General features: G+C 38.4%; 1 protein-coding gene across 1 annotated transcript in view; it reads left to right on the top strand.

Moving 5' to 3' along the window:
* Positions 1–26304, top strand: part of LOC127586754 (TBC1 domain family member 14-like) — a 65095-nt gene that overhangs the window by 1866 nt on the left and 36925 nt on the right. The window contains exons 2-3 of the mRNA XM_052044887.1: positions 4978–5707; positions 22276–22399. Coding sequence (XP_051900847.1) covers positions 4978–5707; positions 22276–22399 — 854 coding nt within the window. The remainder of the gene's footprint in view (positions 1–4977; positions 5708–22275; positions 22400–26304) is intronic.

The following is a 26304-nucleotide window of genomic DNA, read 5'->3' as shown; positions in this document are numbered from 1 at the left end:
AGGGTGCGGGATGGAGTGCCTTGTCATTGGTGTCTTGTGTGTTGTTGGAGCTGTATTCATGCAGACAATAGTGAATGTTCCCTCGCACTTCTGAATTGTACTTTCGAGATGGTGGAAAGGCTTTAGGTGTCAAGAGATGTGTCAGACAACACAGGATAGTCAACTCAACAATATCACCTGGGTGGTCTATTTGAGTTTCCAGTCAAAGGAAATCCCAGGATATTGAAATCTGACTAAATTCAACTTGTATAGAACTCTCATACTGGCTTGTCATATATATTGAGAGGATATTTGTGTACATTTTTTTCTTAGTAAATCAATAACCTTCTCTGCTGTGGTATGCGAAAGTGGTCAAACAGTGATGTTGTGGGTTTTTACTCAGATGAAACTTGTTTGTTATTCTGGGCCCAGTAATAGTTTCACTTCCTCTTTTTTTTGTTTCACCCGAATCAACTTCTGTTACCTTGCAAGTTTAGATGTACATGTGACAAATCTACAGTCTAGTATGTTTGAAAGTCTTAACTTTATTTGGTAAATAATTCCAGAAGAGAGAATCTTGCTCTGCTTCAAATTTAGTGTGGGTCTTTACACTTGGCTTTCCTTGCTCAAGTGTTGGCGGAGAATCATAATCACCGTGCGCTAGCAGTAAGCAGGTAATATGAATGCATCTTGGGGATATCTCATTTTGCTGTTAAGTACTGAACCAGCAAATATCATCAACATTTAAAGTTGCAACATTTAAGAATTGCTTTTTATTTCCTAATTATTGAAATGTTTCTTGGAACTTTTATTGATTACTCTGAAAACCTTTTTTAAGTTAGGCATTTCAAAGAGCCATAACAAAATTAGCAAAATTGAACCCAAGTGGCTGTGCAGAAAGAAAATTGTCTGATATATGAAGCAAAGCACAACAATGAACTGTTACAGAGTGGGTTCTTCATTTAGGCCACAGGTCTTTTTAATGAAATGGGCTTTCCTACATAATTTTAAAGTTTATGGATAACACAAGACTTTGAAGTATATAAATGGAAGGCTTAGTGATCTTTGAGGATGTGGACTAGTGCAATGAACAGGCATAGCAAATGAAATGAATTCATTTTGGAAGGAGCAATGAGGAAAGGTGATTGAAAAAGTGATCACTTCAGATGGCTGTTGCAGGAAAAGAGAAAATGGGATTTAGTATGTCTTTTGAAAGTAGCAAGATGGTTGACAAATTTTTAAAAGTAAAATATTTCACTGGGATCATTAGGTTTGTGAATGGAGGCATAAATGCAAGATTATAGTAAACCTCCTTAACTCATTGGTTAGACGTCAGCCAGACTGTGGAAGTTGGAAAGCTTGTCATTTGCCTACAAGAATGCAAACACAATTTTATCCACCTGTGTCGATGACCTCCAGTATCACAGGGCTTGAGGTTTAAAATTTTTTCATGTAGATATTTTATGAAAATCTTTCTGGAAATCAAGGTGTGCTTTGTAACTGGTTTCATTCATTAGTGCAGAACCTCAGAATTTAACTGGCTTGGTGAGTTGTGATCATCTCTATCAGAAGTTAGACAAAGATCAAACTTCATTCAAGTAATTATAGAAACTAATTCTAGTTTTCCAGTTCTGGTGGTTTTCTCAAGATGTCAGGTCTATGGGGCTATACTCTCCTTGACATTGCCTTTTTCTGTGCTACATGATGACATAACTGGATACGATTGTACAACATCAGCATCCCATCATGCACATCCTGACTTTGGGTTGTTAAAGATGTATGCAAGGACTTCACAGAAGTCACTTGTGAACACCCTTTGCTGAATACTGTTAGAACCTGTAGCCTTGTCTAATGAGTGACCTTCTTTGTTTTCTCTGAGATCATCTTGATATCCAGTTCATTTACAACTTTTCTTTCTATATATTACAACTGAGGCCAGTCATGGCCTTTAAAACTTGAGGGCATCTGTGTTCCCTATAGATCTCTTCATTATTTATTCACTCTAGGGATTTGGGCTTTTCTGGCAAGGCCAGCAATTATTACCTATTTATAGAAAGAAACCACTTGTTCCATGCTTCCATGCATTTGTTCCAAGAAGCTTTCAGTTCCATGCTGCCCTCTACCTCTGCAATTTACCCTCTTTAGGTGTGCTGCTGCTTGAACCACTGTAGTCCTTCTGGTGAAGTTAATCCCAAAGTGCTACTGGGGAAGAAGTTCCAGGATTAAGAACCAGCAATGATGAAGGACTGATGACACATTTCCAAGTCAGGATAATGTGCGACTTGGAGGGAACCTGCAGGTGGTGGTGTTCTCTTGCATCTGCTGCTCTTGTCCTTGGTGGTCAAGGTCATAATTTTGGGAGGTGCGATTGGAATAACTTTGGTTAGTGACTGCATTTTGCAAATGGCATGTACTGCAGCAGCAGAAGGAATGTTTAGGGTGGTTGATGGGGTTCCAATGAAGTGGGCTGTTTTGTCCTGGAGGACATTGAGCTTGAATGATTTTTGGAGCTGTACTCACCTGGGTAAGTGGAGAGTATGCCATCATGCTGCGGATTTGTGCAATGTTGAAAGATTTTGGGATGCCTAGCCTCTGTCCTTGTAACTACAGAATTTATATAGCTGGGTCTGCTTGTGTTCTGGACAGTAGCAATCCCCAGAATATTGATGGTGGCAGTACTGTGATGGTGATGCCATTGAATGTCAAGGATAGCTCGTTAGAATTTTTTGTAACATTTAACTTGAAGGAAGGAAATAACAGTCATGGGACTAAGTTCCTCATTAATACAGAAATAGAAGGAAGTACTTTGCAATCGAGATCTAGAATATTGTACAGCCAAAGAGAAGTAGTTCAGTGATAAAAAAAAATTTAGTAATGTGTTGGATCCGGTTATTTTCAAATTTGCAGGTTCTTTCAGGAGTCTAAGAATAAGTTGAAAACAACTTGGTGCTTCACAAAGTTTGATTGGAAAAGTTTAAAACAAAGAAACAGTCACAGAGCACATGGCACTAACTTTACTACTACATGAGCTGAGACAAGGAACTAAAAATGAGCTAGGGCCGGGGGGAGAAGAGAGCAAGAGAGTGATTAACAAAAAAATGACACCTTTTATACCTGAGATAAGAAGTACTCCTCAGCTAACAATAGTCCAGTCAGAAACCCTATTAGATACCTGTGGCAAAACCAACCAATGAGAAAACACGCATTCACCTGATGGACAAACCAATAAGCTAAGAAGCAGCCATTCCTGTACAGCCACTTGAGGTGTATTAAACGATATACTTTTGAAAAAAAACTACTTAAAATGGTCGAATCCAACACATGTTAGAGTAAAAATTCAAATAGTTGGGTCAACTGAAGGGTAAAAGTTGGTGCTGAGTTTTCCATGCTTCTCATAAACAGAAGTTCATTATATTTGGCATCATATTTTAAGATCAATTCTTTGAAGAATGCTTTTAGTACATTATCATGCTCAAGGTGGGGATATAGAACACCTTCACACTGGCAATCCAAATTCGACATTTCTCATTGGCTAAAGTTTCACAGAACACAAAATGTGGTTTTCATCTCGGGTAATGTTTCTGAATTTATTAATTCAGAATTGCCTGCAAGCACCACTGTTCACCACTTATCTATGCACAATGTCCATAATTATTTTTAATGGATCTCCTGTGTCAATGTGTTCCCAAGCTGGCTTGATCCTTAATGGTGTAGCCTCGCGAAATGGTAGAACCTTGTGTGCTTGAATGTTGTCTCATGATGCGTCTTACCTACAAACCAGCTGAAAATTAACTTTGATATTGCAACAGAATAAGATGCACTTAAGCACACACAGACCATAGAGACACACTTGAAAACATTTAAATATGCCAAAACAATTTTAATGGTATAGCTTAACTAAAGCTTGACTTTGTCCCTTGCAGCCAACTCTTTCCATCTATAGAAATGGTAGTGCAATTCCTGTGTCAGCTACAGCACTGTTTGATCAGAATTCCCAGCTTAAATGCTAGCCAAAACTTTGCTCAGATATTTTTTAGATATTTATTAGTTACATGTACATCAAAACACACAGTGAAATGCATCTTTTGCGTAGGGTGTTCTGGGGGCAGCCCACAAGTGTCGCCACGCTTCCGGCGCCAACATAGCATGCCTACAACTTCCTAACGTGTATGTCTTTGGAATGTGGGAGGAAACTGGAGCACCCGGGGGAAACCCATGCAGATACAAGGAGAACATACAAACTCCTTACAGACAGCAGCGGGAATTGAACCCTGGTCGCTGGCGCTGTAATAGCATTATGCTAACCGCTACACTGCAGTGTCGCCCCGCCTACACTACCATGCTGCCCTGCTTACACTGACAGCATCTTTCAGGGCACCTGTGTTTACACATTAATCTCAAAGCTACTGCCAGTAATGTAAGAAAATACTGGTAGTTATCTGGGATAGGTCACATTCTGAGTTAATTTTCTTTATTATCCAGACTGATCTTTATCAAACTCCCTTAAAATTTGATATTTTTGTATTGAGACATTTCCTGCTTGCTCTACATAGTCTTATTTTGATCGTGTCTACTAATATTGTCTCATCAGTCTGGGTTAATATGCTCTGCTTGTGTTCTTTTTCTCTTGATGCAGCACTTTAATAACTTAGTAAGCCATCTGTTTTTAATAGTTTAGTCATCATTAGAATGAACTATAATTGAATCAAGAAAAATACTAGAAATATTGTCACTTTTCATTGTTGAAATTGTTTCAACAATTCTGTTTTATCCCAAGACTAATCTATTTTCTGAAAGAAGAATGTCAATGATTTCTCAGTTTAGCAGTTTGGTGTAACAGTTTTGTTTCAATGCTTGTGCTTTTTCAATTTGGTATGAAAGCTGTTTTTTACAATCTTGGTTTTCAAATGTTATTTAACTTTTTATCATAGCTTTTAGTCCTTTTTAGATTTTTCTTTTGTATCCAAAATTCAATGTTATCTTTACTTTTTTTTTTAGGTACATACAGCAGCACACCTAAGATATTGGAGGACAAAGTTTGGACCGACTTCACAACTCCTGCTGGACAGTGTGTTGAAAATTGTGAAATTGTGAATTTTCAAAACTGTGAAGTAAAAACAATGTGGTCTTTGTCCGTTCCAACATACAAGCACAATTTGCACTGTTCTAGATATGAAGACAGTAACAGCCTTAATTCTGAGGACTCGGGTATTCCTACGCTAGAAATTGGAAATCCAGAACCCATCCATTGTGGTGTGTTAAATGTCAGAACAAACAATGTTGATCCATCCCAGTGTGCTGGATTTTCACACGACAAACTCGGACAAGGTTCAGGTAGTCTCCCACCTGGCATGTGCTCACCGGCTATACGACTGGAGAATGACAATGCAATACGAAAATCCTCCACGTTCCCTCGTTCTGGTTATGATAATGTGAAACTGTACAGTCCATCTGCAAGAGGAGTAAACAAAGCTGATGAGATATCTGTAAGCAGTATTTCAAGCCTGAGCACAGAACTATCCACAACCCTGTCTGTTAGCAATGAGGATATTTTAGATAGTCTGGTGACCAGTGATTCGAGTGCAATCGTAACTCTGGAAACTGATGAGGCACAGTTCACTGACATCAGTCTAAATTCTTCCAGAGACACCTACATGCAAGCAGACAGTTCTTCAGAACAAGAGACCAAATACAAAAAATTGGGTACCCTTGCCAGCTTTTTTACCAGGTACAATACACTATTTGTCTTTTTAAAACATTGCTCTTCTATTAGACGGTGAGAATGATATGTTTATGTGAATATCTTTCTAACTGTTAACGTGTTAGTTAGCATGAGAAGATGGTGTTCGGTTGTATTCTTGGGCCACTGCATTCCATTTAGTGAAATGTTAAAGTGGCAAAGTTGAAGGGGAAATATTTAAATCCTTGCAACATTTGCAACAAGGCAAATTAATGGCACAAATAAAAAGACAGTAATGATCTAATTATGATTATGGAAACAAGGCTGAATGTTGGAGAATATTTGACATTTAGGAAGAACAGGCAAAAACAAAAAGAAGGTGCTTCTGTGTTACTAGTGATGAGGGAGGTCAGAGCAGTGATTAAAAAGAATGATCTTGGCTTGGCAGATCACGACATAGAATTAAAATCAATTTGGGTTTGAGGTAAGAAAGAGCTAATGGTGGGAGTCGATTATAGGCCTACAAAGTATACTATCAAATAAGTAATTACATGTTTAAAAAAAAATGTGGGTGACTTCAAGACTGGACATGCTAAATTTATTGTAATAAGGTGATGGAAAAAGTCATTGAATGTACCTGAGATGGTTTTCTGGTCCACGTGTTGAGAGATCAACTGAGGATAAATTTATTTGAAGTTTATCAAAATAGATCTTATTTTGTGCCGTGAGACCATGTTAATTAATGAGCTGGCACGGACACAATGGTCTGAGTGGCTTCTTTTTGTGGCGTAACCATACTATGATTTTATTGCTGTCTGTAAGGAGTTTGTACGTTCTCCCGTGTCTGCGTGGGTTTCTGCCGGGTGCTCCGGTTTCCACCCACATTCTAAAGACGTACGGGTAGGTTAATTTATGGGCGGCGTGGACTCGTTGGGCCGAAGGGCCTGTTACCACGCTGTTAATTTAAATTTATATTTCTGTGCAGTGTCCTTTATGAAAGATTGTCCAAATCATAGACTTCATTAAGATAGAAAGTGATGCATTTTAATCTGAAATTAGCATTTTAAATCTAAATAGGAAACTATGAAGATTTGAGGAGTAAGTTGGTTAGGATAGATTGGAGAGATTCATTGAAAGGTGTCATGTTGTAGAGGCAATGGTTAACATTTAAGGAATGAATGCAGCACTGCAATAGTTATGTTCTTTTCTGACACAAAAACAAAACAAAAAGAAACCCAATGATGGCTTACAAAATAATTACGGACAGTATTAGAACCAGCGAGTGATGTATTGCTGCCAAAGTAGCAAGCCTGAAGGTTGTGAAAAGTTAAATTTGACAAAAAGACTTGGAGATTGATGATAAAGAGCAAAAATAGATCATTAGAATAAGATTGTAAGGAACATAACCAGACTGTTAAAGCTTCTACACGTATGTAAAATTAGTAAGACAAATTTAAGTCCCTTACAGTCAAAAATAGGAGAATTTATGAAGGGAAACAAAGAAATGGCAGAGCATTTAGACAATACATTTGTTCTGTCTTGACAGAAGACAACATAAGTAACTCCACAGAAATGGAAGGGAACCAAGAACCTAATGAAAAGGAGGAATTGAAGTAAATTAGTATTCATTTAAAATAAAAAGTACTTGGAAAATTAATAGGACAAAGTTGATAAATCCCCAGGGGCTGGTAATCTGCATCCTAGAGCGTTGAAAGAGATGGCCATGAAAATAGTGGATGTATTGTGTCATCTTTCTGTAAGTTCTGAAATGGTTCCTGCAGATTGTAGAAGAGCAAATGTAACTCTATTTAAACAAAAAGGGAAAACTGAGAAGCACAGACAGGTTAGCCTAACATCAGTAGTAGGGAAATTCCATGAGTTAGATGAGAAGTTTGTTCACTCAGAGGATGGTTAAGCTGTAGAGGCCAATTTGCGCACTAAACTTAAGGAGATGTACTACTAGAAGTCTCAGGAGAGATTGGGAATATTGTATTTAGAAAGGGGATCAGCCACAATGCTCAGTGGGTCAAATGGTCTTATTCTGTTTCTATGAAGGAATAGCTACTACATGGTAAAATTGGATATGCTTTTGCAGCAGCTGGACATTTAGATTATTGAATGAATTGCCAACAGACTCTTCAGTCCTCAAATATTGTTGTGGCTCTGTCCATCCAACCAGCTGGGGAGTATTTCATTGCACATTTAATGTCTTGTTGATGCTGGAGAGTTAAGAGGTGACTTAATAGTGAATATGAATTTGCTTTGGCTGCTTTAATTAGTAATATCCAGGACATTTGTGCTGGAGATTCAATGACTATGGTATCGTAAGTCTGCTGAAATGCTTAGGACTCTGAGGAATAATAATTTTATTATTTGACTGCATTCGTCAACAAATATCTTCATTTTTGACCTTGTGTTAGAAGGAAGGCCATTGCAGCTGAAGGTAGTAGGGCTGAGGTTGTTGTCCTGATGACCACCTTCACCAATGTCCTGGTGTTGAGATGGTTGATCTCTGACAGTTGTAAACAAATTCTTGTCATTTGTGGTCCACATTCCCCTGATATTATTCACTTTAGACATGCTATAGCTTCTTGGTTCTACATTCTGTCAAATGCTCCCCTGATCTTAAGGTCTGACTTTTATCCCAAGGTTAATTGCTTTCACTTAGCCTCCAGTATTCATTTCCTACATTCACGTTTCTAACAAGGCTGTAACGATGTCCTAGTGGAACTCAAACTGTACACTTGACAAGGTTATTGTTAAATAAATGCTGCTTGATAGTGTTAATTGCTCTTTCTGTTATAGTGTGTTGATGATGAGTAGTTTGATAGTACGGCAACTGGGCAGGTTTGAATGTCCTGCTCTGTGCAGACAGTGAAGTAACTTTGGTGCATATTTTGATTTTTAACATACTTAGCAGCTGTGTATATGATATAACCTGAAGTTTACAAGGAATTTCTTTGGATTATCATTAAGAATGCAATAGTAATGGTAGGTCACGTGGACCTTGGAGCAGCAATCAATAAGATCATTGTATTACCCTTGGGCTGAATTTGTAGTATTTCTTTTCAGGAAACAGCACTGAACATTTTGTCTAACTCCTTTTAATTAACTGAACTGACATGGATCTCTGTAGTGGAAAGCTTGATATGTTTGTTGGACTGTTTTGTCTTGTTATCTTTTGAGTCATAGTTCCTTATTTCACAGAACTTGGGCAGAACACGCTTGTTTTGCAGTGAGATAACCGCTCTTTTTCTGTAAATATAGCAAATGTAAATACAGTCATATATGCACACATCTGAAATATATCTGTTGGATCTCTTGGATGTTGTCAAACTGCTATTTGTAATTATTTCTCTTGTTTTTCCTCCCTTCCCACAATTATATACTCCAGGTTCTACAGCAATATTGTTTTGTTTCATTTAAGCTTATTTATTTCAACCAAATTTAAAGCTGCCATCTATTTGTTTCTTGTTTTAATCTCCTGACTTCTCCACCCCAATCCCAAACATAAGTGAGGCTTACTTTTGCCATGTACTATTTATTATTAGAGTGCTTATGCAATTTCTTACAGTTAGATATAGTACTTTGTTTTCTAACCCCATTTGAGAGAGATGGCTCAATTGTTTGCTCACTTGAAATTTAATGGCAGGAATACTACTATGGTGTTTGCTTATGCTGCTGCTTCTGTACATTATCTTTCTCAATTATCTACTTCATTGGATCATTAAGCTATAAACCCAAATCTTCTAAAGTAAGGGCATCCACGGTCATCTAATTCAAATTTAAAATCAGTTGGCCAGAGTTATGGAACATTGGTTAGGGAACGGCTAAAGAAAATTAAGTCTGCTATAAGGATAATGGAAATGAAAATTGTAGCAAATTGTGAAAATAATGGGGGGAAAAAAAAGTTAGTTATGTGAAGAGCTAGAGGACTGTATCTGGACAAATGTATCCACTGAGCATTAAACTTGTAGACACATATCTAAGGCTAATGTGGAAATATTGAGATTTTGTGTCGATCTCCCAACGCTCAATTTTCAGAATTCCCCAATGTGACTAATAACCTGTCTTGTGAACATATTTTGTAGATTTTTTTGTGGTCGCCAAGATATTGAGGCGAATTCAATAGACAATGTCTGATGCTTTTCAAACAAAAAAGTCCAACTACTACATAAATGACTCTACAAGATGGCTGATTCACTTGACCCTCATTCAGATTTTCTAAGCCTCCCAAGTATGGTTTAACTTTCATCAGTACAGCTATTGGAGGAGAACAAGGTGAAGGATTAAGAAGTTGATAACGGCACCTGTTTTCCCCCTACAACCTGCCATCACAGGAAATGTTTAACAAGGTTAAGCAAATATCATTTTCAAGTTGCAGGTCATTCTGGCTTGATCCATCCATATCACTGAACTAAAATACTGAAATGGTTGACCAAATACTACAGTGGAAGCACCATTATTACAATGGCTGCAGTAGTTTTGAGTAAGCCCTCTGCCACTTCTAGGTCAATGGGCTTGTGGCTTAAAGTATCTTTAGCTGGTGAGTACTGAAATCCTGCAGGAAACTTTGTATGTCACTTTTGCCTTGGAACCTTTCTGGATTATTCTCTTTTTATGCATTTCTCAACATTGAGGCTTGTGTTACATTATTTTTTTTAATGGACTATTGTTTCAGAAAGCCATCAAAATCAAATTTGGGGAATATTTGCACTTGGTGTTCAGTGGAAGCTTATTTGGTTGTTTCATTTTGCCTCTTCTTAACAATCTGCATAATAAAGAATCCCAAGATGTGCTGCAAGTCTGTCTGGAGCAAGAAAATAGCAGGGGAAAGAGTGGGTGCCCCAAGGGATCAAAAGAGTAATGTGTGTGTGGAGCTAAATGAATCTTTCTCATCAGTATTCACCAAGGAGAAGGACGTGGAAGATGGTGAGTTCAGGGAAGGTTACGTAAATAATCTGGAGCAGGTCAGCATTAAGAAGGTGTTGGATGTCATGGGATGTGCAAGGGTGGATAAATCCTCAGGTCCAGTTGAAATCTGTCCCAGGTTGTTATGGGAAGCAAGAGAGGAGATAACTGGGGCCCTGACGAGGAATTTTGCCTCTTCATTAACCACAGATGAGGTGCCAGAAGACCAAAGGATAGCAAGTGTTATTCCTTTATTTAAGAAGGGCAACAAGGAGAAGCCAGGTAACTGCAGGTTGGTGAGCCTTGGGTAAGTGGTGGGAAAATCAATGGAGAAAATCGTAAGGATAGGATTTATGTACGTTTGGAAAGGCAGGGGATGATCTGGGATAGTCAGCATAGCTTTTGTTGGGGAAATCCTTTTTTTTTAAAGGAAGTAACTAAGAGGGTTGATGAAGGCGGGGTGGTAGACGCTATCTATACAGTTTTTAATAAGGCATTTGACAAAGTTGCACGTAGTAGGCTAGTCCAGAAGGTTAAGGCACATAGGATCCAAGGTGAACTGGCTAATTGGATTCAAAATTGGCTTGGTGGTAGGAGGTGGAGAGTGGTGGTGGAAGAATGCCTTTCAGATTGGAAGTCTGTGACCAGTGGTGTACCACACGGATTGATCTGTTGTCTGTGATATAAATGGCTTGGATGTGAATGTCAGATGTATGATATGTTTGTGGATAGCACAAATGTTAGTGGTATTGTGGATAGCAAGGAATGTTGTCTCAGTCTACAGCAGGATACAAGTCGGATGGAAATTTGGACAGATCGTTGGCAGATGGAATTGAAACCCATCACGTGCAAGTTGTATTTTGGGAAGTCAAATAGGGGAAAGATGTGCAGTAAATGATAGAGTGCTAAGGAGTGTTGATGATTAGATGGACCTTGGGGTTTTAGTACTCAGTTCCCTGAAAGTGGTGACAAGATAAGGTGGTGAAAAAAGCATACAGCATTCTTGCCTTCATGGGTCAGGGCATAGAATATAAAAGTTGGGTATTATATTGCAACTTTACAAAACACTGGTTAGACTGCATTTGAAGTATTGTGTACATTTCTGGTCGCCAGACTGGAGGAAGAATGTAGTTGTGCTGGAGAGAGTGCAGAGGAGATTCACCAGGTTGTTGCCTGGATTGGAGGATCTTTGTTATAGGGAGAGGTTGGATAGGCTGGGCTGGTTTTCCCTAGGGTGAAGGAGGCTGAGGAGTGACCTGATAGAGGTAGATGGTTAGATTATTTTTCCCACAGTAGAGCTATCTAAAACAAAAGGGCATAGGTGAAAGGAACGAGTTTTTAAGGGGATTTGAAGGAAACATTTTACACAGATGTCTGGAACTCGCCGCTAGAGGAGGAGCTGGTATCGGATACAGTCACTACATTTTAGCAACAATTAGGCACTTGAATAAGCAAGGCGTGGAAAAATACAGGGCTAATGCAGGCCAATAGATGTGCTGTAGATGAGCAAAAAGGTAATCATGAACGTGATAGGCTGAAGGGCCTGCTTCTGTGCTGTACAATTGTCTCTGACTAGCTATTCAGTTTATTTGAATAGCTTAACTGCTATCAAAAATATAAACTGTAATTTAGTGATTCACAGTTGGAATCAAATCCCGCAAATGTTGCTCAAATATTTAAAAAAAAGTCAAAACTGCCACAAGATGGTGCAGAAGTACCTCAAGGTGGCTCACTGACTATTGACGCCAGATAGGATGCAAAATTAAAACGTGACCCAACCACAGTCAATAGAAAAGAGATTCACACCCAAGTACTTTAAGTTATTTTCCATGCAATGCCTGATCATTGTAGTAAAAATAGTAATATAGCAATACCAAACATACTATTGATCTCTTTGAGGCTGAAATTCCAAATATTGATCAAGAATAGAGGCATGTGCAGTAATACCGGGCAAACCATCCAAACCTTGATAAAATACTGACCCCAGCCAGCATTGCCTTGATCTGATCCAAATTTCTCTGTTTCATCAGATAAACATCCAACCCAAACCTGACACATTCAGGCTTTAGTGGGTTCAATGTGAATTGTCAGGTGCTGATCTGATTGTGGAGACACGAGACTGCAGATGCTGGAATCTGGAGCAACAAACAATCTACTGTAAGAACTCAGTGGGTTGAGCGGCGGATGGCATGGGGAAGAATTGTCGGCGTTTGTGGGTCGAAACATTGATCATTACTTTTCCCCCACAGATGCTGCTTGACCTGCTGAGTTCCTTCAGTAGATTGTATGTTGCGGTTTGATTGTCCCTGTTTCCTTTAACTATTTTTTCCTGCACTTTCTTGTTTAACTGCATAAATCTAATCAAAAACCTGCTGAATAGTGAGTTTATGTACTACCATTGAAAACTGAGTTCCTTAAATTCTAACATTTTGGTCTTCTGCCTGACATTTCTTTCAAATAATTTTGATTATCTACCTCTTCTGATAGCCTTGGGTATTAGTTCTTACAAGATGTGCAAAGTCTGTTTTAATGTTATGCTACATCATAAAAAGTTTTCAAATTTAACTGTTGCTGGTAGTTTTTAAATATGTAGGTAAAATTGAGGGTATCTCAGCTTTGATGATGAGGTACTGTATACTTAAGGCCTGCTGGAGAACTACAGTTTTCTTTGAATTGGGATCTTGTTCCAAAACAAGATAACATATGTTACTTATAAATGGAAAATGATCTATTTAATATTACTGGTAATTCCAAAACTCCTAGAAAGGTTTTATTTGATTTAGGATTAAATAAGAAGCTTCTTCATAAGTCTTGGAAATATTTGTACAGATGGTATGAAGCATAATTTCCAATCATTTGAAATGAAAGCTCTATGTTAAGGCATTGTCAAATACCTCCCCCCCACCTACACCCCCCCCCCCCCCCCATCCAATGCTCTATAAATATCTGAAAATGTGGGCTATTCCTTTAAGGATGTTAGGGTTATCCTGGGGATTCCCAGCACTGTTAGTAATTTTACAGCAGGGCAACTAGGATGCTAAATATAGTAAGTTATTTTCTTAACTTTCTAAAATTGCCTTAATCTTACTGAGGTCCTATCATTTTTGGCATTGTCCCTATCCAGAGGGGAAATTGCATAAACTAGATTGGGTGTTGCTGTTTTCAAGAATCAGAGGGCCATAGCAATCTGATTTGCATTAGACACAAGAAGTTCCATTAATGTGAAGGCAATTTTATTGAATGTTAAGTAGCTAGAGTAAACTGGTGAATAAAGTGCCCTTTTCCCTGACTGAACTATACTCAGAAAGCTAAAGGAATTGATTTTTTTCTGGTAATAGCAGAAATGCAGGTTTTTTTTCCTGGAATCCTGAGCTTGCATTGGTTTGTGGAATGAGTCTGACACCAAATGCATAGGTTGGTATCAAAACTGATTTTAAATTCTGGAGTTTAAAATAATGTTATCACCTTGTGTATGTGCAGAATCTATATTTACAAATTGGAATTTGGAGGGTGAACTAGGTCAGAAATAAGGGACAGAGGTTTGCACTCCAACTCCAACTAGATTTGTTTGAAAGCGCTGGTCGAGTCAGTTTCATCCTTTGGTCTAGTTAGTTGGGTGCTGGGTTGAGCGTACCTACTTCCAAACTAATTTCAGCGTCAATTTAATACAGCCTTATACATTTTTATTTTGAAAACCATTTTTTGTGCTGAATAAATGGCAGTTACAATGAACTCTTGGCAAAATGTTAAAATTCCAATACAGTTGGATTGGTGCCTTGGTTGATAGCAGTGTCATCCAATGAATTGCAGGCAGGCAAATGTCATGCAACAAATAATTTGTTGCTTTCCACTCTTAACTTTTTTGCTATATGCAACCACCTGTTTGGCCCTGAATTTTCAGATATCCCTGGAATGATGTTTGAGCAAATTCTCACGCTATTATTAAAACTGGTGAAACTTGGCAATGCTATTATTATGTGCAAAAGCTTTCACTATTTTAGAGGGATAGCTAGTAGTTCTGCTGTTCCCAAATTTTAAAGCTTGGGATTACTTAATGTTTCTTGGTTGAAGATGTTTAAATTTTGCATTAGATGTGGATCATAAAATGGAAGCAGGGCATTCAGTTCATCGGGATTTTTCAAAAACTGAATTAATGAGTGTAATTCGATTTGTCTACCTCGCTATATCATTTTTCCTTCATCATTTGTATTTTTTTGGTACTGGTTTATTATCGTCACATGTGGAGATACAGTGAAAAACTGTTTTGCAAGCCAGATAATTTCAAAACACAAGTACATCAAGGCAGTACAAGGGAAAAGCAATAACAGAATGCAGGATATAGTGTTACAGTTACAGAGAAAGTGCAGTGCAGGTAGACAATAAGGTGCAAGGGCCATGACAAGATTAATTGTGAGGGCAAGAGTTTATCTTTAACGTATAAAGGTCCATACAAGTCTTATAACAGTGGGATAGAAGCTGTCCTTGAGTTTGGTAGTGCATGTTTTCAAGCTTTTGTATCTTCTGCCCGATGGAAGAGGGAGAAGAGAGAATGTCTTTGGTGGGAGGGGTCTATGATTATGCTGGATTATCCAAGGAGGGGAGGCTAGTTTTTGTAATGGACTGACCTGTGTCCATAACTCTCTGCAATTTCTTGCGGTCTTGGACAGAGCAGTACCAAGCTGTGATTCATCTGGATAGGATGCTTTCAGTGGTGCATCTATAAAGATTGGTGAGGGTCAACAGGGGCATGCTGACTTTCCTGAGCCTACTGAGGAAGTAGAGGCACTGGTGTGCCTTCTTGGCCATTGTGTCTACGTGGTTGGATCATATTAAGCTATTGGTGATGTTTACACCTAGGAACTCAAAGCTCTCAACTCTCTCCACCTCAGCATCATTGATAAATACAGAACTAAAATAGGATTGCCGAGGCTTTTCTTCAGTCACTAAACATTGAAATGGATTTTACAGCCTCAAGTCTTTATAAAGTTTTTCTTGCCCTGTTTTTTGGTGATGGTACAATAATAAACCAATACCATAACTCTAATGGTATTGGTTTATTATTGTCACTTGTACCGAGATACAGTGGAAAAACTTGTCTTGCATACTATTCATACAGATCAATTCATTACACAGTGCATTGAGGTAGTACAGGGTAAAAACAATAACAGAATACAGAGTAAAGTGTCACAGCTACAGGGAAGTGCATTGCAGGTAGACAATAAGGTGCAAGGTCATAACAAGGTAGATTGAGGTCAAGAGTCCATCTCAAAAGGGAACCATTCACACAGTCTTATCACACTGGGACAGAAGTTGTCCTTGAGTCTGGTGGAATATGCCCTCAGGCACCTGTGTCTTCTGCCTGATGGGAGAGGAGAGAAGAGAGAATGACTCGGGTGGGTAGGGTCTTTGATTATGCTGGCTGCTTCACCAAGTCAGCGAGGGGTCATAGACAGAGTCCATGGAGGGGAGACTGGTTTTCGTGATGCGCTGGGCTGTGTCCACAACTCTGTAGTATCTTGCGGTCCCGGGCAGAGCAGTTGCCATACCAAGCCGTGATGCATCCAGATAGGATGCTTTCTATGGTGCATCGGTAAAGGTTGAGTGTCAAAGGGGACATGCCAAATTTCTTTAGCCTCCTGAGGAAGTAGAGGCACTGGTGAGCTTTCTTGGCCATCATGTCTACGTGGTTGGACCAGGAACTTGAAGCTCTCAACCCTAGTGACCTCAGCACCATTAATATAGACAGGTGCATGTACATCGCCCCCTTTCCTGGTGCACTGGTAAACTAATTGGACTAATAACCTGAAGCCTTAACTCGATCCCTGCCCCTTTTCTTTTTTCCTCGGAATCAGTGTATTTGTCGATCCATCGGGGATTATTAATGTTTTTCTTTCTTTCCTTCCCTCCCATATTCTTCTCGTGCATTTTATTTCGCTCCTGTCAGTTATATAATTTGAGAGTTCAAATTCCCTTCTTGTTGGAATTTAAATTCAGGTAGTAATCTTGAAGGTTCAAGGTGCCAAGGTGCCCCTTTTATTCTTGGGTTCCAGATTTTTCTCTTTCAATCTTGTGATCATGACTCGACATTCTAGACCCCTAAACTTGTTTCTCTAATTTTAAATGCTTCTATTGAGTGAGCTGAATTGTTCGAAGAAAAACTACTTTTCAAGTCATCTTTGCAGTATCACTTATAAGAATTGTACATAATGTATAAATAAGGTTAAAGTAAATATACTGCAACACTGGTATCAGAAACAAAAACAAAGCTGGAATTATAGTAATTCCATTAGATTGATGTAATAAACTGTGGGTTGTTGGACATTTTTCAGTACTGCTGTCACAGTGTGGTCAGAAACTTTGCCTTTCTGAATGGGCCACTGTTCATTCTAGTAAATAAAATGACCTGCTTATGTGTTATTTAGATTAGCTGCCTTTTTAGAGTTGACAACACTTGGTATTTGCATAACTGTGCTGTTAAGGTGGAGAGTTTGCACGAAACTAATTTAATATGCAACTTCCTTATTCACTGAAAGTGCAGGGTTTGTTTTGGCAGCTGTTACTAAGCTTGGCTTTTATTTTCACGTTACTTCTAGCTTTTACATTTTGGGTCTTGATAAATCCAAACTTCACTACTTAGAGAATTGAAACATTCTTGAAAGCCACCATTCTCCCAGTAATTAAGATTGATGGTAAAGGATTTATGGTAACTGTAGAACCTCTGCTTGTAATCTGATACCTGTGAATTGCTTTACTTTAAAATGAATTTGTGGGTGGGTCTTATTACAGTCAGTCATTCCTTGAGGTATGTATTTTCGGTTGTCCTCTGTTAGTACTGTTGTGGATTTCTGGCAAGGCATGGCCTAGATTAATATTTTAGGTCTAACTGCTGTTATTAATGTTTTTGACAATGTTTAAAGGTGACAAACCATGAAAGTGGATCCAACATGCAGCAATTGTTGCTTTTGTTATTGCACTGGAGATTTTGATTTTTTTGCAAACATGGCTTGCTGCTCTTCTATTCTTGCAGATAGACCAGTATGGAGTTTCTGTGGATATATAATGCATTGTTAGCAGGAATGTTTTTATAAGTGCACAGTGCACATTTCCCCATTAAATCCTGATAGGAGGGCCAGTAGGTTTGTTGTTGGCAAAGAACTAATAATTGAGAATGCGTTTGCATATTCTGCAGCTGAGCTGCTCCAAAGTAATTTTCTTCTATCTGCCGTTGCTTTGGTGGGAAGATCCTGGGATGTGTTAAAGCAGTTTTAGAATAAAATTGAGATACATTTTTAAGATTTAAAGACACATTTGAGTTGTTTAATTGGATGAGGAAATCTTTTGTCTGATAGAACTAAAATAAATAATTTGAGTCATTAATGGACAATGCTAACTTGACTCATTTTGGAACATTATGTCAAGTTACCTTGTACATGGCTGAATGCTGTTTTCACTACTCAGTACAAGGCTTTTAAAAAGTAAAAAAGAAATTATAAACTGTATTTCCCTCAAGTTTTTAATAAAATTATGTTCACTGACTCTAGGGCTATAATCTGCTCCCTTCCTTGAATGTAAACCTATGTAATTGCTTCCACACAGATTATCTTGTAATGTCACGAGATTGTGCCTGCACTTTCTTTCTGTTTAAAATTGTTTAAAGGATAATAAAGGGGTACTTCTTAATTCACAAACATTGCAGTTTGAAATTTGTCCTTAATTTTAATGGGCCAATTGGTGATTCTTATGTGATGCAACAGAAAATTAGAATATACAGCAATGAGGTGCACTGTAGGATGGGGAGAGAGATTTTGTTTACATTAACATGTCAAAGAGTCTTTTAGGTGAGGCTTTAAATTGAGGCCCTATATGATATTGGGTGAGCATTAGATCCTGTGGCTCTGTTCAAAGAAGAATGTAGGTATTCTCCGCAGTCTCTTGTCAATGCTCCGTTTTTGCAAGTGATAATGAAGTCAAAATTATCAATATTTATTATCATTAGTTTGTGCAATTCACAGAACCTAGGATATCTTACCTCATGCTAAAAATAATATTTTAGGAGGCTGTTTGACCCATCTGGTCCAAGCCAGCTCCCAAGGTACCAATCCCATTAGATTCATTCCTGTCCTCTTCCCCATTTCTCAGTATCCCTGCAACTTGTGCACATGTCCATTCAACTCCTCTTTGATTCTTTTTGCCATTAGCCAATACACTACTGGGTAATTTACCAGCATGTCTTGGGACCTGGTTACAGTGTGCAAACTCCACACAAGTGGCATCCAAGGTCAGGATTGAACCAACCTCCCTGGAGGTAGGAGGCAGCAGCACTAACTGCTGCACCAACGTACCATATCACTACAGAAATCCCAAATCTCTTCAGTACTCCATCACATACGTACTGCTGTTTGTAACTTTCTCCATTGTGGCCAAGGGATTTTACCTGCATTGATGTGCATTTAAGCTCTTTATGCATTTGTTCTGCTTGCAAATATCCTAAAAATCTTGTTTCATTGTTTCAAATCTAAGTCAATTTTAGTGGCATAGTAAGCTGTCATGACTGCTCAGCAAACAATTTAGCCCTAAAATTCTAATATTTACATATTTTGTAATTTTAGAATAAGGCATTATATTTGAAAGTATTGATGTTTTAGCCTGTATCTTAATCACATTTTCCAATCCTTTTTTTAAACATGGTGTGTAATGTTTCAAATCTGTTTCTGGTTTCCTTGGGTGCTATGTTTAAAAAAATTCTCTAGTGTGACTGGTTGATTAGTCAACTGGATAAAATTGCACACTAGGAGTACCTTTTGAACCTGCACGAAGCTACATTTCTTGTCCAAGAAGGCTGAAGTCAGTAGATAGTCATGGAGTGGTAGGGCATAGAAACAGGCCCTTTGACTCGACTGTCAATGCTGACCATCATGCCTATCTATACTAATCGCACTTGCCTGCATTAATTCCATATCCCTCTATGCCCTGATCATTCAACTACTTGTCCAGATCCTCTTAAATCCTAAACCTATGCCTTCTAGTTTTAGACATGGAAAACCATGGGCAACAGACATTTGCTATCTATTCTATCTATGCCTCTCTTAATTTTATCAAGTCACTTCTCAACCTCCTTTGCACATTTGCATCTTCTTGGATCCAACTTATCCAGTCTCTTCTGATAATTCAAGCCCTCCAATCCAGGCAACATCCTTGTGAATCTTTTCTGCATCCTCTCTAGCTTAAACAAATCGTTCCTGTAGAGTGGCAACCAGAACTGCACACAATACTCCAACTGCAGGCTAACCAACATTTTGTACAACTGTAATGGGACATCGCAACTCTTGTACTCAATAAAGAAATAAAGGACTGCAGATGCTGGAATCTAGATGAAAAGCACTGTGACGCTGGAGGAACTCAGCAGGCTCAGCAGCATCCATTGAGAAAAGCAGGCGGTCAACATTTCGGAACGTTGACCGCCTACTTTTCTCCACAGATACCGCCTGCTGAGTTCCTCCAGCATCAGTTTTTCATCTTTTACTCAATACCTCGACTGATGCCTTATGCTGCCTTGCCACCTGTTTACCTGTGTTCCAGTTTCAAGGATCCACTTTTCAGATGTGTTGGTAATTTTCTTTTGAGGCTAGTGAAGAATGGTGTTGTTTCATCACAAAATGCAAATTCTGAGCAATATTTCTCTCAACCAATGCTCATGGCCATGTTGTTTGTGAGACCTTATTGTGTGCAAATTGGGTGTCACTTTTCATACATTACAACACAAATTGATCTGAGCTGTCCTGTGATTTTGAAAGTGTATATAAATGCTATTTATTCTTTCAGCTATCATTTAAATGTGTTCTGAATGTTAGTTTATAGAGCTACTCTTTTCAGTAATAAATACTTCCAGGTCTCATATATGCAGCCAGGAAAACCTGGAGTCTTGCTTTGGGAAGTTATTCTCAAAATAATTTATAAATATGGTAATAGATTAACAAAAAGATAAATTAGAGATAACAGTACAAAGAAGCCAGAGACATAAATTTAATTATAGCTTTCATTAGTCAACAGTATAATTCAACAATGTATTTGAAATTTTACTTGGTTCCTTTATCAATACAATATACAGTAGCTATTAGTTTAAAAAAACATTCTTTTAATGGCAGAATGTTGCAACCTATGAGATCATGTACTTTTTCCATTGATTTTTCCAATGTTAGCCTGTAACATTATTTTACTAATAGTCATCAAATAGTATTCACAAAGTTTTCCACTGAAGCACGGGAAATTTCACTGAGATGTGAAGCTTATTTTAATCAAAATTAAGTACAACACAGTATTGTCCTCTGTTCTCTGGTGAAAGGGTATAGAACCATAGAACAGTACAGCACAATACAGGCCCTTCGGCCCACAATGTTGTGCCGGCCTTTATACCTCGCCTAAGACTATTTAACCCCTTCATCCCACATATCCCCTATTTTAAATTCCTCCATATGCTTATCTAACAATCTCTTGAATTTGACCAAAGTACCTGCCTCCACCACCACCCCAGGCAGTGCATTCCATGTCCCAACCACTCTCTGAGTTAAAAAAAACCTCTCTCTGATATTCCCCTTGAACTTCCCACCCATTACTTTAAAGCCATGCCCTCTTGTATTGAGCCTTGGTGCCCTGGGAAAGAGGTGCTGGCTGTCCACTCTATATATTCCTCTTAATATTTTGTTTCTACTTCTATCATGTCTCCCCTCATTGTCCTTCTCTCCAAAGAGTAAAGCCCTAGCTCCCTTAGTCTCTCCTCATAATCCATATCTGCTGAAATAAGCATGATTTATGACAAGAGAAAGATGTTGTAAAGCATAAGCTACTTCATGCACTGATTTTTAAAAAGTAGAAGCAGTTGTAATGAATTGAAGCATGCTATGTTGGAATCTATTTCATTTTCAGACTACTAGGAATGGTGGTCAATGATGCATGCACAAATCCATGCATCGATAATTTGTTATGAACGTCATTTCTGATTCTGAATCTTTTGTCAAGTCTGTTCTGACCAGAAAGTAGGCATAGTTGATAGAAGCAAACTGGACTGACCCACAATCTGAATAAAGTAAAGTAACCAATGCCAACAATAACAGCTTATAGAATTAAAGCAGTTTGAGTCTCTTTTCATACAGTTTGATTCGCAAATACTTCTCTTTGATGAATACAATTACTTCGTAATTGAAAATCTAAAAATGAAGTGCTGGAAATACTCAGCAGATCAGGCACCCTCTGTGGAGATGTGCTTTAGGGTCATTGACTGAAACGTTAACTCTGTTTCTCTCTGTATGATTACTGCCTGGCCTGCTTGTTATTTCCATCACTTTGTCTTTATTACAAATCTTCCTTGGTTTAATATGTGTTATGATTTTAATCTGTCTTCTCTCTGGGGCCTTGAATAAACTGCTATGTATTTCAACCTCATTCTGGTTTTTGATTTCAGATTTTCAGCATCAGCAGCTTGCTTGACTTTATTACTTTGGGAATCTTAGCCAATTGTCTCTTGAATGGATTTGCCAGTGTTCCATAAGAAGCAGTGCCTTTTTATTTAATATGTGGAACCTGCTAAATTGGTGTAATGCAAAGAGGATTTTTTTTTATCCTCTATGGAGTAATAATATTCATACGCTAGACGCATATTTAAAAATTGGGGCAATTCCAGTTAATAGCTGTCTGCTTCTACTTTTCAGGAATCTGTTTACTAAGAAACTCAAAGATACCATACCATTAGAGCAGAATACTCCAAGTTGGAAATTGTTTGGGAGGATGCCTGCCAAGGAAAGCCCTCTTAAAGATTCCAAGAAGATTCAGCAGGTATTAGTAATATTCAGAATCATAGTGCATGCCTCATTTTAAAACTAAATTGTGTGATTAAAATATTTGTTCGGTTTCAGTTTCATGTTTTTATCTCCTTTAGAAAAGCAATTATGGTTGAAATGTATGCGGACCTGTGTTATTTGTGATAATTGCTTGGCAGTTTAATGAAGCAAGCAAAATTTACCTGTTTTCCAGGACACTATATTAAGTAAATATCAAAAGATAGGAGTTAACTATAGCACAACTGGATGCTGCACTGTGTTTTATAGTATGAAATCTGAATGAGGGTGACACTACTTTAACACATCTCGTGAAGATTTCTGTTCTCCCTATGAAAATGTATGGTTGATATTTTGGTGGTGAAAATGAAGAAATTCTAGTGTTGCATGAATTTAACTTAAGTCATTATTGTGGCTGGGAGTTCTCAGTAGGATCTCTGACGTAACCTTTAACAAACTGTAACCTTTTCATTGTATTCAAAGCAAAAAAAAATATAGATTCCAAAGTTTTTCCAGACTGATTCTTGTTTACAGAAAATGTCCTGAGTTCCTAGGGGACAGTTTTGCTGGTTATTTTTTTTTGCTGTGGCCTTCCTGCAAAACAGCTCATTCGTGGGTTGCAAGTGTTGAACTTGAGGTATAAAATGTTACTTTACTGTTCCTATCAGGACCACTGCTGTATTGTAAATTCCATCTTAATAGTTTGTAAATCAAGCTCTTCATAAGTATGAGAATATTTTACATTGAAGCAATGTCTGTGTTGAGCTCAGAAATGGTGTGTACTGAAATGCATCAATGTGCCTGAGAGATTCAGGTGTGAGAAGTAGGTAACGTGTCTGCATTCTGTCTGTATCACTGCTGAAACTGGGAGCTTAACAAAAAACAAAATTAATATTGCGGAGCGATATTACTGTTTGAGGAAGAGAGGTCCCTGAAGTCTAGTGTCAATTATTGCATTGACCCAATATAATTGTCTTTTGTCGGAGTTCCTTCAGGGCAGCTCAGTGGTGCACCTAGTGGAACTGCTGCCTCATAGTGCCAGAGTCTTGGGTTCAATCCTGACTTTGGATGCTGACTGTGTGGAGTTTGCATCTTCTCCTTGTTTCTGCATGAGTTTCCATTGGGTGCTCCTGCTTCCTCCCACATTCCAAAGATGTGTGGTTTTGTCGGTAAATCAGCCACTATAAATTGCCCTCCTGTGCAAGTGAATGGCAGGATCTATAGGAGCTGATAAGACTGTGGAGAGGAAAAAATGGGTTTAATATCGGATTAGTGTAAATGGCTGGCCGATGGTTAGCGCAGACTAGGTGGACCAAAGGGCCTGTTACCATTCTGTATCTCTCTGACTCTGACTGTTTCAATAAATCATTTGGTAAATTACACAGCAAAGACTAGTAAGCATTAATATTGCCAATCTTTCAACATGTTAGGATTCAGCTTTGCAGAGAGATCTTTACATTGAGCATGACTTTTAGATGTGCAAAGAAATGTTAAACAGCAGCATGAAGCTTTTTAATCCAATCTCGTTTAATGATACAACGAGAGGTTCAAGCTTGTGTTCTTATTCTCAGTGGTTCAATGTTGAATAAATTGGATATGTGTACTTCTGAAAATAGCATGATTATTAAAACGAAAAATGAAAAATTCATAGGCATTTGCTAATGTTGTAATGAAATACATTTTCTGAAAAACCTGGTTTTCATTTGTTTTGTTACTAACTGAATCCACCATCTTCATGGGGAGTCTGTCCTATAGATCGCCGCCTTTAGAAGAATCTTAGCAGTTTTATTATCACTGTCATATGATGTGAAATTTGTTTTGTAGCAGCAGTACAGTGCAAAGACAAACATCTATAAATTACAAAAATAAATAGTGCAAAATAAAAGGAATAATGAGGTAGTGTTCATGGATTTGTGGGTCATTCAGAAAAGAGATGGTGGAGGGGAAGAAACTGTTCCTGAATCATTGAGTTTAGGTCTTCAGGCTCCTGTACCTCCTCCCTGATGGTAATAATGAGAGGAGGCCATGTCCCAGATGGTGAAGGTCCTTCGTGATGGATGCCGGCTTCTTGAGGCACTGCCTCTTGAATCAGAATCAGGTTTATTATCACTGACATATGTCGTGAAATTTGTTGTTTTGCAGCAGTAGTAAAGTGCAAGACATGACATAAAAATTACCATAAGTTGCAAAAATAAATAGTGCAAAAGAGGAATAATGAGGTCATGTTCATGGACCGTTCAGAAATCTGATGGTGGAGGGAAAGAAGCTGGTCCTGAAATGTTGAGTGTGGGTCTTCAGGCTCGTGTACCACCACTCCTGTATGCCGCCTCATCGCCATCTGAGATTCTGCCAACAACAGTGGTGTCACCAGCAAATTTATAGATGGCGTTTGAGCTGTGCCTAGCCACAGTTGTGAGAGTAGAGAGAGGGGAGCAGTGGGCTAAGCACGCATACTTGAGGTGTGCCTGTGTTAATTGTCAGCGAGGAAGAGATGTTACTACTGATCTGTACTGACTGCGGTCTCCCGATAAGGAAGTCGAGGATCCAGATGCAGAGGGAGGTACAGAAGCCCAGGATTTGAAGCTTGTTGATTAGAACTGAGGGGATGATGGTGTTGAATGCTGAGCTGCAATCGATAAACAGCAGCCTGATGTATGTTTTGCTGTTGTCTAGATGCTCCAAAGATGAGTCGAGAGCCAGTGAGATTGCATCTGCTGTAGACCTGTTGTGGCTGTAGACAAATTGCAGCGAGTCCAGGTCCTTGCTCAGGCAGGAGTTAATTCTAGCCATGACCAGTTTCTCAAAGTCATTGAGGCAGCTCACCCTGCTCTCTTGGGCCCTTTTGATCTGAGATTCTACCAAAAACAGTGGTGTCATCTGTGAATTCATAGATCCACACAAAAACACACATTAGTTTATCCACACATTAGTTTGGTTGTACTGCATTCTTCTGCCCTTTGCCACACCACCAACCCACATATGGAGGAGGTTAAGTACTGGCCACCAATGGGAGAAGGGGATTGCATTCCTAGAAAACAGACTGAATCGCAAATTTTCATAACGTGAAGCGGCATCATCTGCGCATGAGTCAAGAAACACGTTGGAAAAAGAATAAATTTTGTGTTCATTAATTTGCTTTTTCACAAATGCCGTGAGAGCAAATTTTATTGCAAATATCCAATTTGTCTTGTGATTCGTGAATTCTGTAAGGGTGAATTTCCGTAACCCAAACAGCCGTAACTTGGGTTTGCCTGTGGATTGTCTATGCTATCTAATCCTTTCAGAATCCTAAACACATCAATCATACCCTTTCCTACCTGGTTATTCCTTACAACATATTGCTTACAAAAATATTGCAACATCATTTTTGCACTGGCATTCCAGAAATACAACACAGCTTTCCAAGTGTCTTACGAATGAATGCAAAAAGACAAAATTTACTCAGTTTTGAACCAATAATAGCCTTTTAAATAACCCCCAACGCTTGATGTGCTTCACTCATTGCTACTGAGTAATGTTGTGGAAGAATTGATTTATTTATTCCTTAATTTATCTCATATTCCTTGCATGTTATTTTGTGCATGGAAAATGAAAAGATGCTGGGATCCTGATGAGGAATACTCCCTTCCTGGAGTTGATGGCCTTGAGTGAAATGCATTTAATTTCTCTGCAGTGAATATCATCTGCCACCTGTTTGCAGAATTCCTGAGAATAGGAATTCCTACAACAACTTTTCATCTTTGTAGGTTACAATCTTCATAACCTTCATATCGGGCTATCCATACTAGTTTATTCTAGGCTATGATATATCTTAGGAAGCTTCAGTCTTCAGCCGAAAATGCCCTAATTTTGAAAGCAAAATAATCAATTCTTTGAAAGGACTCATTTATTAAAATAAAACTT

The sequence above is a fragment of the Pristis pectinata genome, chromosome 2 (genome assembly GCF_009764475.1).
Source record: "Pristis pectinata isolate sPriPec2 chromosome 2, sPriPec2.1.pri, whole genome shotgun sequence".
Lineage (NCBI taxonomy): Eukaryota > Metazoa > Chordata > Chondrichthyes > Rhinopristiformes > Pristidae > Pristis > Pristis pectinata.
This window is presented reverse-complemented; position numbering and strand designations above follow the sequence as displayed.